The sequence below is a fragment of the Psittacula echo genome (assembly GCF_963264785.1).
Source record: "Psittacula echo genome assembly, chromosome: 6".
Classification (NCBI taxonomy): Eukaryota; Metazoa; Chordata; class Aves; order Psittaciformes; family Psittacidae; genus Psittacula; species Psittacula echo.
Window position 1 is genome coordinate 20294103 of NC_137743.1, and position 12564 is coordinate 20306666.

The following is a 12564-nucleotide window of genomic DNA, read 5'->3' on the forward strand; positions in this document are numbered from 1 at the left end:
TTTTTTTTTTTTTTTATTTATTTTTTTTGGTTTTTTTTGGGTTTTTTTGTTTGTTTGTTTGTGGGGTTTTTGTTTTTGTTTTGTTTTGTTTTTTTTTTTAAGCCAGTAAGATCCTACCCGGCAGTGAAGTCCTTTAAATAAAAGTTGAGTGTGGAGCAGAGGGTTAGACCTGAGCCCAATTATAATCCCTGCTTCAATCCACCAATGTCTCAATGCATATTCATGCAAAAACTGCTGCATGATTTCAGCTCCCTACCATTTTCTCATTACTGCTCAGGTTTTCCCTTAATGGGGAATATCCTGCAGCATATGTGCAGAAAGAACTGTGAGACCTCTCTCCAGAGGTAATTCCCAAATAGCAAAAGACAGAAAAAGACGAGGTTCACTGCAGGAATACTTAGCCCACGAAAACTTAAACCAAGTTTGACCATCCAACTGAACTGGCTGACATGGACACAGACACTTCACAGCTACATTCAACATGTCCCTGAGAGGTCTGTGTGGCAGACAGCACATCTTGCCTGAATGCTTCTCCCAGTTCAGTGTTTCATTTGGCTCAGAAATTCTGGGGTCTGAATTGTACACATTGCTCTCCTCATGAACACTGAGGGGACCAGTAAATTGCATGGATCAATACTGAGGCTATTATGCTCAATCTTTAGCATTCCACAAAACTGTGTAAGCAGCCCCTGTTAAAAAAGGGGGGGGGGAATGTCTTTTTTTCTGCTGAAATGTAGTTTTTGTACTTTACTATATTCCATACCAGAATATGCCAATCCCATGAGACAGCTGATAAGTGAATACCATCCGCTTTATAGCACATCAGCTTTACTTAAGCAAAACTCACTCTCTCAGGAAAGATGATACAATTTTTTTGTTCAGCAGAAAAAGCAGCCACCACAGAACAGTGAATTACGTGAAAGCAGCAAGTAATTCACTGGAAGACATATAGAACCATAGTTCAAATTTACATCTATGCCAGACGGTCATCAAAAAAAGCCTCTGCTAGCAAAAAGAAGGAAAGATACAATATTTGTCATTGAATGATCTCATGCCACTTTACTGACCCCCTGACTGGTATCATCTTGATGTTGATGAAAATTACTGCTTATGCTTTTCTCTATTACTATCTCTTCCATTTCTATGTGCATGTCATGCTCTGGATTAATAATCATCTGGTTAAAAGTCATCACTGAAGATCTCATCTCATATTTCTGGCTTCTCAAGCAGGAAACATCATAAACCTCAGAAGAGAGACTTCTCTAAACACAATTTCTCCCCTAATTTCAACACACAAGAATTCCAGATAAACGAAGACCTAAACCCTTCTCTGGCATCCCAACAGAGATTTAATGAAAATTCACATCATTTAATGAAAAACAAAACATGTTTTGGCTCAGGTTACAGAAAGCACTGAAATACCATCTGAATATCTCTTCAGAGCAAATTAACAGAAGAAGTTCTAACACTGGGAGAACTTGTTGATCAGTGAACCCTTTATTAGTTCACCTAAAAGTAGCAGTGTTTTGTGACCTCTTGATTTCTCAGGGAAAAAGGGTCTCGTGTTGCCTTTCAGCTATAATAGAGGTGTATACTAGTTTTACTTGTAAAGCTGAGAACTCACCATAGCTGCACTACACAAACCTTGTATGTGAATTTGCTTTTGTAAACGAAATAGCATTTACACAGCTGTTTGATGACTATAGATGAGCTCTAAATCAACAACAACTAAAGACTTTGGACAATGAGGACACAAACTATATCATTCTTACTGGATGCAACCCTACCTCATGAAGTGACAGATAAACTTTCTATGTTCTGAATTCAGTTTGAGAGAAAAGAAACAAGAACTTTGCCTAGCTGAGCCTTCATCTTCATCAGCTAAGTTAGCAGGGTGTTTTGGACATCCTGCCCATTCCTGTAGCAGGCCAGAAAGAACTATTAACATTTCCAGGTGATACTGGTTTTTGAAAGTAATCCTGCTGTAAAATGGCTGCACTTAAGTGAGGAGAGCATATGCCTTAACATCACTGTTTCTGTGATCATAATAAACTTTGGAAATGCTACCAAAGGCGGGATAAAAAACAACCATTTTTGTAAATATAAACTGTGGGAATAAGGCATATTATCAGCACCTGTCCTGATAATAGGCTGTCACATGATACTGCTGATTGGTTTCTTTTCTGCCTTCTTGATTTGCCCAAAGGTATTTTTTCTGCCAGTCATATGAAAGAAAGAAACAAATCTTTTGGCTTTCACTGAGTTTCTATAGCAAAAGAACCACAGTACTGACCTGTCTCAGGTTCAGATATTTCACTTTGTCCTTGACCAAGGAAAATTCCCAGACGCACACAACTGAGCTTGTTCCAGATGTGATTATGGTAGTTGCTGAAGGACACACAGCACAAAGGCACTTTCCCCAGTCTGCCATGCACTCAAATGTAGTCATGTTCTGTATGAGGAAGCAGCTTTAAGATCAGTGATCATCTGGTGATACCATGCATTTACCAATACCAAAGCATAGATTCAATTTTCTGAACTAAGCCTCCATTTCTTCAAATCCATGAAAGAAAAGCTCATCTTAACCAGTCTTTTTGCTCACAGCACAGCTGCATAATAGGAACATGCACAGGCTGCGGCTGCATGCAGCTACGCCATCCTCCAGGCACCAAACAAGAAGGCTGGACAAAAGTCAGTGCCTTATGCCTTAGGGCACCTGAGTCCCAATCTCTCTTGTGCCACAGATGTCCTCCGTAACATAAGGCAAGCTCATTCTGCCACCATATAGTGACAGAATGCAAACATTCAGTGTAGATTAAAGGGAAAGTTCAGGTTGCGATGGCCACTGATAACAGTGCCTGGCTTTGCAACCTTCCTCTTATTTACTTGGACTGAAAAGCCAAAAGCCAAAGCATTAAATTCCATTCTGTGCCAACTTCTCCATTAGTAGCATCCAAAACAGCCTAAACCAAAGTCAGGTCTATCACACATTGCTACAATTATAGCACAAACATCCTTTTGCTCATTTTCTTCATTAGCTCTGTCCCACAAAATGGGAACAACATTATGGTGCTAATGATTCTGGAGGGGCTGGATGGCACAGCTACAAAATCATACCACAGACAGAATACACCTTTACCTACTTACAATGAAGACAAAAATTTCTTTTAAGCTCATGTGCAGAGGCATGGTTGATCCATAGAGAACTTAAGTTGGACTCTCAACTACTTCTCACAGTTGGATGTGAGAAGTCACACTCACTACGCTCAGTGTCACTAGGCTCAATGACACCCTGACATTTGAAAAGCCAAACCAAGTAATTTACACCTACAGCAGCGCTATGAATTGCTAAGCACCGAGTGTAATTGAAATCAGTGGAGAAAACCCTCAATAATTTTTACCAGGGAGCAGAAAGTAAAATACATCTCAAGGCTTTTTCACTTCCATTGACTGTGGTTATGTCTAAAAACATAATGGTGTGACTTCCACAAATACCCGAGTCAGTATCTTGCTGAATGACATAATCTGCTCTTGTGGTACCCAAGCTAAATCAAATAACTTCATGTGTCATAACATTGTCCCAGACATGTCTAAAAATCAGTTTGTTTATGGTAGAGGAAGAAACTGGATCAGTCAAATGCCCTAGCAAGCAGTGTGATGACACAGACTGTTGATTTTTAACAGTAGAGAAATAAGAGAATTAACTTTCTAGAATAGAAGACATTATTTCGAATGAATGCACTGGGCTAAACTTGGGAGCCAGAGCGGAATTGACAGATGGTCCTATTTTAATTTCAGCAGAAAGTTCTGCACAATGAAATTTCTAATCAGTGGCCAGGAGACCTTGTATTGTCCTTACAACCTATGAAATGGGTTTCTTCATTTTGCTGGACAACACAGTCACTGGAAGGAAAACTAGAGGTAATTTAGAGAGGAAATGCTACATTTTTGAGTAGTGTAGAATGACTTTGTACTCTCTTGGGATATCCACCTTGAGAAGCCTGACTGTGAGAAGTCCTATATTACATCCTCTGAAACCAGCTCACAGTAGCCTCAGAAACGGGTGCCTAAACCAGCCAAAGACCACAACATATCAGTAATTTATTTTTCTTCATAGATTTTTTTCTTATTTACCTTCTCAGACCCATAGTTGCCAAAGCAGCAGGTGAAGTCCTCAAATCCCCAGCAGAATGTTTTGCTCCAAAGAGGAGGAATCAAAACTTTATTTTTTTCAACAGCCAGAATGCCTTTCTCAGTATGAACAATGTGCCCAATAGCTCCCTTGGGGCAGTCTGTCAAGACAGAGAACATATTTAATCCTGTTGGGTTTAGACCAATTAAGTTAACTTTCCTCCTTGCACAGTTTGTGGGGTGAAGCTGGCAAGTCCTGCAGCTGGGGTCAGTGCTGTGGCTAGGTCCACAGACAGAAATGGACTCTACAACTGAGATTCCAGACAGAATAGTGGAAATACTCCTCGCCAATGGACCACATAAATCCATGCAGGGGGAGTGATGTGCTCCAAAGGAGGACATGATAATGACACTGTTTAACAGCAGTATCATTAAGCTTCTTTTTATTGGCAGACTTTCCTTATGCCATGCACTACAGAGGATGCTGGGCATGTCACTCACAGCCTTTGTAGTACAGCCCACAAAGATGTGTGATGTAAAGAACACCACCACGGGATGAAAACATGGACGCTGAAATTTTTCAGGCTTATTCATGGTAAGAAAAGCAGCAGACTAAGAAAAAGATGAAGAAAAATAAAAGATTTGAAGATTAAGAAGTTGAGAAACACAGACAGTATTTACTTTGCTGTTAAATATAAAAAGAGAATGTGAAAGGAAAACAGTGAGATTTATGTTTCAATTTAACATACTCAGAATGTAGAAGAGAGAAAAGATTAAAGTGTCTTACTAAAAAAAAAAATAAAATAAAATAAATAAAATAAAATAAATAAAATAAAATAAAATAAATCTGTGCTGAACTCTACAACAGAAGTTTCAAGATTTCTCCTGACTATTTGAGTGTTTTCAATGCCCACTCACAACACACAACTAGTGATTGGCAGAAGGGATCTTGATTGTACCCACTCATACAAAGCTGTGTGACTATTTTTGTGCTTTTGAAAAGCCAGATTCACTCCATCCGAGAATTCTGTAATTATTAGCTCATAAAATGGAGCACAGCCCCCACAGCACCTTTTATTGTAACTGGTGAGAGCTTCAGATTTTGTAGGCTGCTCATAAAAGGAGGAAGAATTCCACTTGAGTGAAGGGACAGCACGGACTCTCTTCCTGACAAACTTTTCCCGTGGGCATTCCTGGATGGATGTGGTTTTGTGAAGAGCTAGAAAAAATGAATGGCATTGAAAAATTAATCTCTCTTTGACAGATCATGCAGGAGAGACACTGTTTAAATCCTTAATCATAGACTCTAGGATGTGAGCCTCTTCATTACAACAAAGTCGTAACTTTATTACATTTTCATCAGATTACATCCCTTCCTCACAGAAACAGGAAGCTAATCCCAGCTATTTGGAAGAAGAGATAAAAGTATAGGTGAGACTTTCAGCTGCTTTTCTTTGACTGTACCAATTCCCAGACTAGGGGTTACTCATGTGGCTGTACTAAAGGAGAACCCAGATTTGATGTCACAGCTGTATGGCATTACAACAGGAATAGCATGATTGAAAAGTGGAATCACACATGTGTGGGTGCATACTGATGTGTTACACAGTCTGGAGACATCTATAGCCCATCTTTCAGCAGAGTTTCTATTCTTGCTTTCCAGTTGAAATACTATAACATCAAAATAAATTATGCTCTTTATTCTCATGATAAAGTGGTACCTGCTTTGGGATCTGTCCAAAGTTGCTAATAAAACCCAGGATGGTGCTCTTAATCAGAGGATCTTTAATGTTGTTGAGATCTGTTTTGTCTCCATAGAAGTAAGGATGATAGGTGTTAACTGCCTCCACTGCAGCTGAGCCATGTTGTTTGTGGCCAAAAATCAGATCTATCCAGCGATGAAGGTGTGCACTGACATAGTCACTTTCCAGTGCCTAAAACCAACGGAAAATTATTTAATTCAGTAGATTGTATCAGTTACAAATGCATTACCTCTTTCTTATCCTTGCTGGAGACTTAAATTGTCGGCAAGAAATCTTCACAATTTCTGTTCCACCAATACTACCATTCTCAGCACATCCTCACAGAATGTGACTTCTTGAAGAGATGTAAGATGGATCCCCACAGAAAAAGAAAGGACATTGCACAATGAATTCTTGACTTCACAGACAGCAGGAACAGTATCCTCAGAGACAACACAGACAGGTTCCACAAAGCAAAGTGCAAGCACTCCACAGATCTTTGCACATCCTCCAACCTCCAGCATACATTAAAGCCTGTGCTATCATGTCTTCCCCAATACTGCTACTATAAGCAAGATGGTTTAAATGAGCAAAACATTTGTTAGCATTTGGTACCACCACTTGGCTCTACAGACAAACCACAGGTGAATTTCTATTTGTAGAAATAAGCTAGTCTTAGTTAAGACACACACTGAATAGCAGAGACTTTATTTGAGAAGATACATATATACATAGATTGGAAAGTGAGATGACTAGAAGACGGGCTTTAAGTTGGGTCTGAAGGATACATCAGGAGAGGCTGCATTCCATGAACCAGCAACGAGAATGCAGAGCTTGTGGTGAAATTGCAAGGAGTGCTGCAAGTCAAGACAGGGAAGGGTTTTGCACCAGCAGAGCTGGGGTGCAGCAGGGCAGCTGTATGACAGAATTTTCAAGATTGTCTGGGTTTGGTCAAATATTTACTACCTTTGCAGGGCTCAAGTGCAGACAGTTGCAACATCAGATTTCCTTATCCTGGAGAAACTTGGGGTCTGATCTTTTTTCCCAAAATAAGACATAGTTAATTTTGATCAGATTTGCCACTCATAGTGGCAGGTGTGTGGATTAATGAGACTAGAAGAAACAACTACTACTGAAGAAAACTGGTAAAATGTAAGATAATACATCCACCCTAATGTGGGCTCCCTAAAAAGCTCAATGTAATCAAGCAGAAAACTTGTGCTCAGAAGACCCAGACAAGTTCAGAAGCAGTAGACACAAGTCTGAGTTGAACCTTTTCCCACCTCCGCATTAGCCAGCCTTACCCATGAGGCTTCACTAAATGGTACTGCCATCACCTACCTCACCAAAATTTTGTGCATTCCCAAATGGCCTTGCCCAATGATTCAAGCAGCAGTGTTAAGCATTATTAAAAATACTTTCCTGTCTCCGAATCATTTGACTGTGCAATACTCCCTGATGCTCAGTTAAAGGTCTCCCAAGCAGACCATCCCACCCAAAGCACAGCAGAAATAAGCAAACTAATGGGATCCAGAACAATGGCTCATTTCACAGAGCAGACAGTTAGCCCAGTGCAGCTGGTTTAAATGACCCTGCCCACAGCTATAACAATCACACAGCAGCTCAGAGAACAAGCACAGCATACAATCTGTCCCCTGCAAACAACAGGAAAGCACTTATGAACAGACTCAGAACTCATCCTTATTAATAAAAGCAGTTAGTCTATGAATTACAAACTGTAAATTTTGCCTGGCATCACTGCCAGAGCAAAACAAAGCAACCAACAGAGCAGCAACTGTGCAGCCCCTCAGTATTTCACTGAGCACTATGACAAGCCCAGCCAGGGAGGAGGAACTTGTGGTCTTAAGGAGGAAGTAAATAAATTCTTCAGTAGATTAGATTCCTAACTTATTAAATGTGAAACAAGGAGCTACTCCAAGTTGTATGTCAAGAACACTTCTTCTCTCTCGTATTATTTAAAGCAATAACAAAACTCAAAACAATGTTGACCTGGATCTGCTTAATGCATCAAACTTTCTGTGAAGCCTTCTAAAAATGATCGTGATACCAGTAACAAGTACATTCCCTTCTGGCAGATGATTTCAGAGGAGACAGAAACTATCATGTTTCAGAATTCAAGAACTCTAGCTCTTCATTTCAGTGAACTTTCCCAGGCAAGCTAATCAATTTTCTTTCCGCAGCAAGATTTCTTGCACCCTCCTGTGTAACACCTAGTACTAGCCCTGGTTGAAGAGAGAATATTGCACCGACCATACATAAGGTGTGATGAGGTCTGGCAAATCATTAAGAATATGAGTCTATAAACATGATCTTTCATGTGCTAAACAGTTCCTATTTGAGATTTGAATTAATTTGTGAAAGTTGTGTGGCTTTATCAGCTGTGCCAATGTTATCAAATAGTGCAGCTCAGTGGAAGCAGGTCTATAGAACAGAACAGATGGTAGAGAGGGCCCAGTATCCCCATTACATGCACTGTGGGAGCTTTACTTGAAACTAGATCTAGTCTGCTCCAACAGCCTGACTGCCATCAGCATCTGGAGCACACAACTGAAGTGCAGCCTTTGGTTTCTTTTCATCCAAACTAAATCTAGTTCACACAATCTGAGATTGTTCTACAATGAGAGCAAACCCATGCTGTGCAGGGATGATGGATAGATTAATTTCCAAACTGCACCCTTACTCCAAAGTGCAAGGCAAAAGCAGACGTTCCTCATTGTATCTATGTACCTTCAGAGTGCTCATCATTACACAAGCAGTAAAGAGTACAGCTCAGTACTTCACATTCCAAACAAGCCACAATGTAAGAGACAGCATTTCTCCCTATGTTTTTCTTAAAAAAACCAACAGCATAAAATCGCAGCAGCTTTCAGGCATCCATGCTTTTCTGTCTGTAGCAACCTCTGTTAGGGAAGGACAGTGTTGTCTTTCCCATATTTGGGAAACTGAAGAACAGAGACTAAGCACCTTGGAGAGCATGAGAGAGAGCAGGGAAAGGAACCAGAGAGCCCCTACACCTCCATGCCTTTGCTGGAGTCACTGCGGAACACCAGGGAACTGTTGCATGACCTCAGTGATCAAAACCTATTTGCAGTGGGTAGCACTGACTTGTTTCCCTGCAGTGGAAGGGACTGGACACTCCCTAAGCTCAACTCTTCATTTTAGTAAGGACTGTACGTTAAGCAACAAGCCTGCAGTGCACACAGCACTTACATAAGGATCCCCTTCCTCATTGTAAATGTATCATCATGTGGTTACAGGCACATGTAAAAATAAGAATTAGGTTCTGGGAGAAATTCAGACACTGAATAGTATTTTCTTTCCAAATCAGAATAAAAAGCCCAACTCTCAAGTTTTCTCATGTATTAAAATTTGCTCCCCTTCCCCAATTCTAAATTTGGAAAAAATACATCCTTTTATTTTACTAAGAATGAGGCTATATACCTATACCATACAGTATTAGTTATAACAACTACATTATAAAATACTATTTCAGTTCAATCTGTAAGCTAATATAAACATTGCAATGAAAAATTCATTTTGATTTTTTCTGATAACAAAGAAAGTTGAAAGGATTTATTAAGACATTGTCTTGTTACTACTGACACACTCCCATTTCGACTTGGCTAGTTTTCTGGTGAAAAGCTCTCCTACACATTTTTTTCCCCAGGCAGGTCTTCCCACTATGTGCTTATCAGACCAGTAATATGGGGCTGTGATCTGAGTTACGCAGGTAACTGCTACACAAATAGAAGTTAAAGAACAAGAAGATTAATGTAGCTTCTGCAAAGAGACTAATTAGTTACTGAATATGTTGTAAATTCAATGTGCTGGCTTGTCTTAGGTTACTAAACTGTGTGGCAGCACACCACAGTCAAGCCACTAGGCATGGAGATACTTGAGACCTGCTAATAATAGTAAGCAGCTATTCTCCACACCACGTAACTTGAAATACCATTAATTCACAATCTTTCATATATTAGAGGCAGGATTCTGGGGAAAAAAGTGGTAGATGTCTACTTTCAATCACATTTTCAAATGATTGAAAACAACATTTTTAATAAATATATGGAAAAGTTATGCATTTCAAAAAAAGTAAAGTAGCAAGACAGAAATTTAGCTTATTTTAAATATTTTTTAGCATTATTGTTCTGACACAGATACGAAGTGTTCAGGTCATGAATTCACAGTAGAGACTAACACAAACCTTTTAATTGATTAAGCCAAAAAATTAAATATCTCACTATATACTCAACTGTCCTTAAAAAGAAATGAAAGCAGGACTACTACACAAAAACGTGGCAAGCACAGGCTTAGATCATATCCATGTTTACTCAGGTCAGAGGTCAGAGAATTTAAAACAGCATTTGGAGAGGTCAGCTGAGGAAAGGCTTGTTTGGAGATACCAAAATAGAGAAGATAGTTGTATCCACAGGTTTGGATTCAGTCGCATACAAAAAGATCATAGAGAGTGAAAGCTGAACCCCCAAGGGCAGGACCTGCATAGCATAGGAGAGGTGAGAAGAACTCACTGGGGCAGAAAATGAAGGTATACAACAAAGCAGGACGATGCAATGCCTTGAAAATCGTGGACTATATAGTTCTACCAATGCTAACAAATAGAATCATCATACTTTTTGTACACATCAACAATCCGCATGCACTCGCAAATGCAGATTGACTCCTTTTGCCAGAGGAAATCTGATGAGGTAATACAGGGGCACAGAAGTACAGCCCCTCCTCTTTTTAGCAATAACAAAGAGACCTGCATCAAGATAGTTTGCTGCAGTCTGTGTTCAATGCACCATCTTTCATACAGAATTGCATTTGCACTCACTACTACATAGCAGGTGACATCATACAGAAGTTAAGACTTTCTAGCTATTAATAGATAGCCCTAATTGCAGTAAGTCTCAAGACCTTAAAGCTATTTGCTTTCGAATTGCCAAGGCTGACTCCATTAAAGGCAGCAAGTCACATTAGCTTTTCCCTCCAAAACAAAAAAAATAATTGTAGTCCTGGCATGACTCAGATGGAAGTAGATAGTTTAAATATAAACAGAATGGGTTAGCAACAACATGGAACTGTATGCATGTAAATGCTATCTGTATGCATTACATTATATTCACATCCACTTACGGGCTGAAATAGATCCATACCACAGACCGAGACATAAACCTCACCTGGTGTGGAAAGTTGGCCTTGTTTCAGGGTGAATTGTTAGGCAGACAAGTAGACATGCAAAGTTAAGAACTCACACAAACTCCACACAGGCAGGATGCATTTGTAGCTAACATTTTGATTTGTGACTTTGGCCTTCAGAATTCCATTTTTATTGGGACCCAGTTCAGCATTTTATCACAAATCCTGATGTTCACTGACCTGTCTGTGTAGGAGAATGAATTTATGGGGGTCCCCATCTGCCCAAGGAGGAAGCTGCACATCTCCCAGCACTGTTCCATCCTGCATGCAGCCTGCAGGAATCACAAAGGGAGAATTATATTGCAGCTTTTCTAAAACACTGAAGTCAAAGGAAAATGAGGTGATTTTCTCACACGAAGTTTCAGGTTCTACATCAAATATAGTGTCACAGAACACTGCAGAAACAATTTCTCTTGGGACTTCTGATCCAGTAATAAAGCACTGAGAAGATGTTCTAGTAACTGTCACTAATACAGTAAAAATAAGCATGCTCTCAGCACAAACCGTTTTAGCACAGATTGCAAACTCGGACAAGACAAACCTGTTGGCACAATTTCGGTTTTATACATAATCCTGTAGGCCTAACTGCCAGATATTCCTACTAAATCTGCCACTCAGAAGGATTATGTTCTCAAGTCTTTTGCAATTTGATTCCTTTCAGAAGGCAAGCATGTGTTCTTACATCAGAGCACAGTGTTGCACAACTGGATGAATTAAAATCTAAGTTGAGGTTCAGGTCTGTTATTGCAAGTTTATTTATGGTGTAGCGATGAACAGATTCAGGTTCTTGGCTTTTCCTGTTGTAAAAGCTTCCTCTATATTTGTCCTCTACTGTCAAGATTCTCATGTCTTTTTCAGGTCCCTTAATTCCAGCCGGGTCAGTCTCTGGAACTTGATTTCAGCCAGGCTCTGTTTCTTGGCCTCCCCTTAGGATAAAACTATTTCAATGCTTTCAGATCTTTTAACAACCTTCTAAGACCTTTTTTTCCATTCTGCTTTTACCTTAGAATGTCTCATTTCACTGAGTTGTGAATTTCCTGTAAAGCGAAGTGAATTGTGACTGCCATACCTATTTCTGAATACATTTTTTTTTTCTGGATTCTCTCTGACCTTCCATCACTGGTGCAGAAAGGTCTAGAGACAGTGTACATCCTGAAGGGATTATGGTGCAGCTTGAGGTCAGGGACAGTATATCAAATTCATGCAACTTTTACAGAACCTTTCAGGATGACAATGAGGACATTTAGCAAATTTAATCACCTTGTGATCTCACATCAGATTTTAAAAAGCCCCACCTTTCATTGACACGATTTAATAATTGATCTGCCCCCAAAAGTCAAATTAATATATTGTTCACAGCAACACGGATGTGATGATACAGCCCAAATTTTCAAAAGGAGCCAACTAGATTGCTTATATAAAAATCTGCCTTTGTCTGACAAAACGTGTAATTCCTTTGCATGGTAACTAA

General features: G+C 39.6%; 1 protein-coding gene across 1 annotated transcript in view; it reads right to left on the minus strand.

Moving 5' to 3' along the window:
- WDFY4 (WDFY family member 4) overlaps nucleotides 1–12564 on the minus strand; it is a gene marked incomplete at both ends in the record, with an annotated part of 143876 nt that overhangs the window by 8770 nt on the left and 122542 nt on the right. Inside the window, 5 exons of the mRNA XM_080620258.1 lie at nucleotides 2294–2452; nucleotides 4135–4292; nucleotides 5203–5350; nucleotides 5853–6065; nucleotides 11274–11365. Of these exons, the coding sequence (XP_080476384.1) occupies nucleotides 2294–2452; nucleotides 4135–4292; nucleotides 5203–5350; nucleotides 5853–6065; nucleotides 11274–11365 (770 nt within the window). The remainder of the gene's footprint in view (nucleotides 1–2293; nucleotides 2453–4134; nucleotides 4293–5202; nucleotides 5351–5852; nucleotides 6066–11273; nucleotides 11366–12564) is intronic.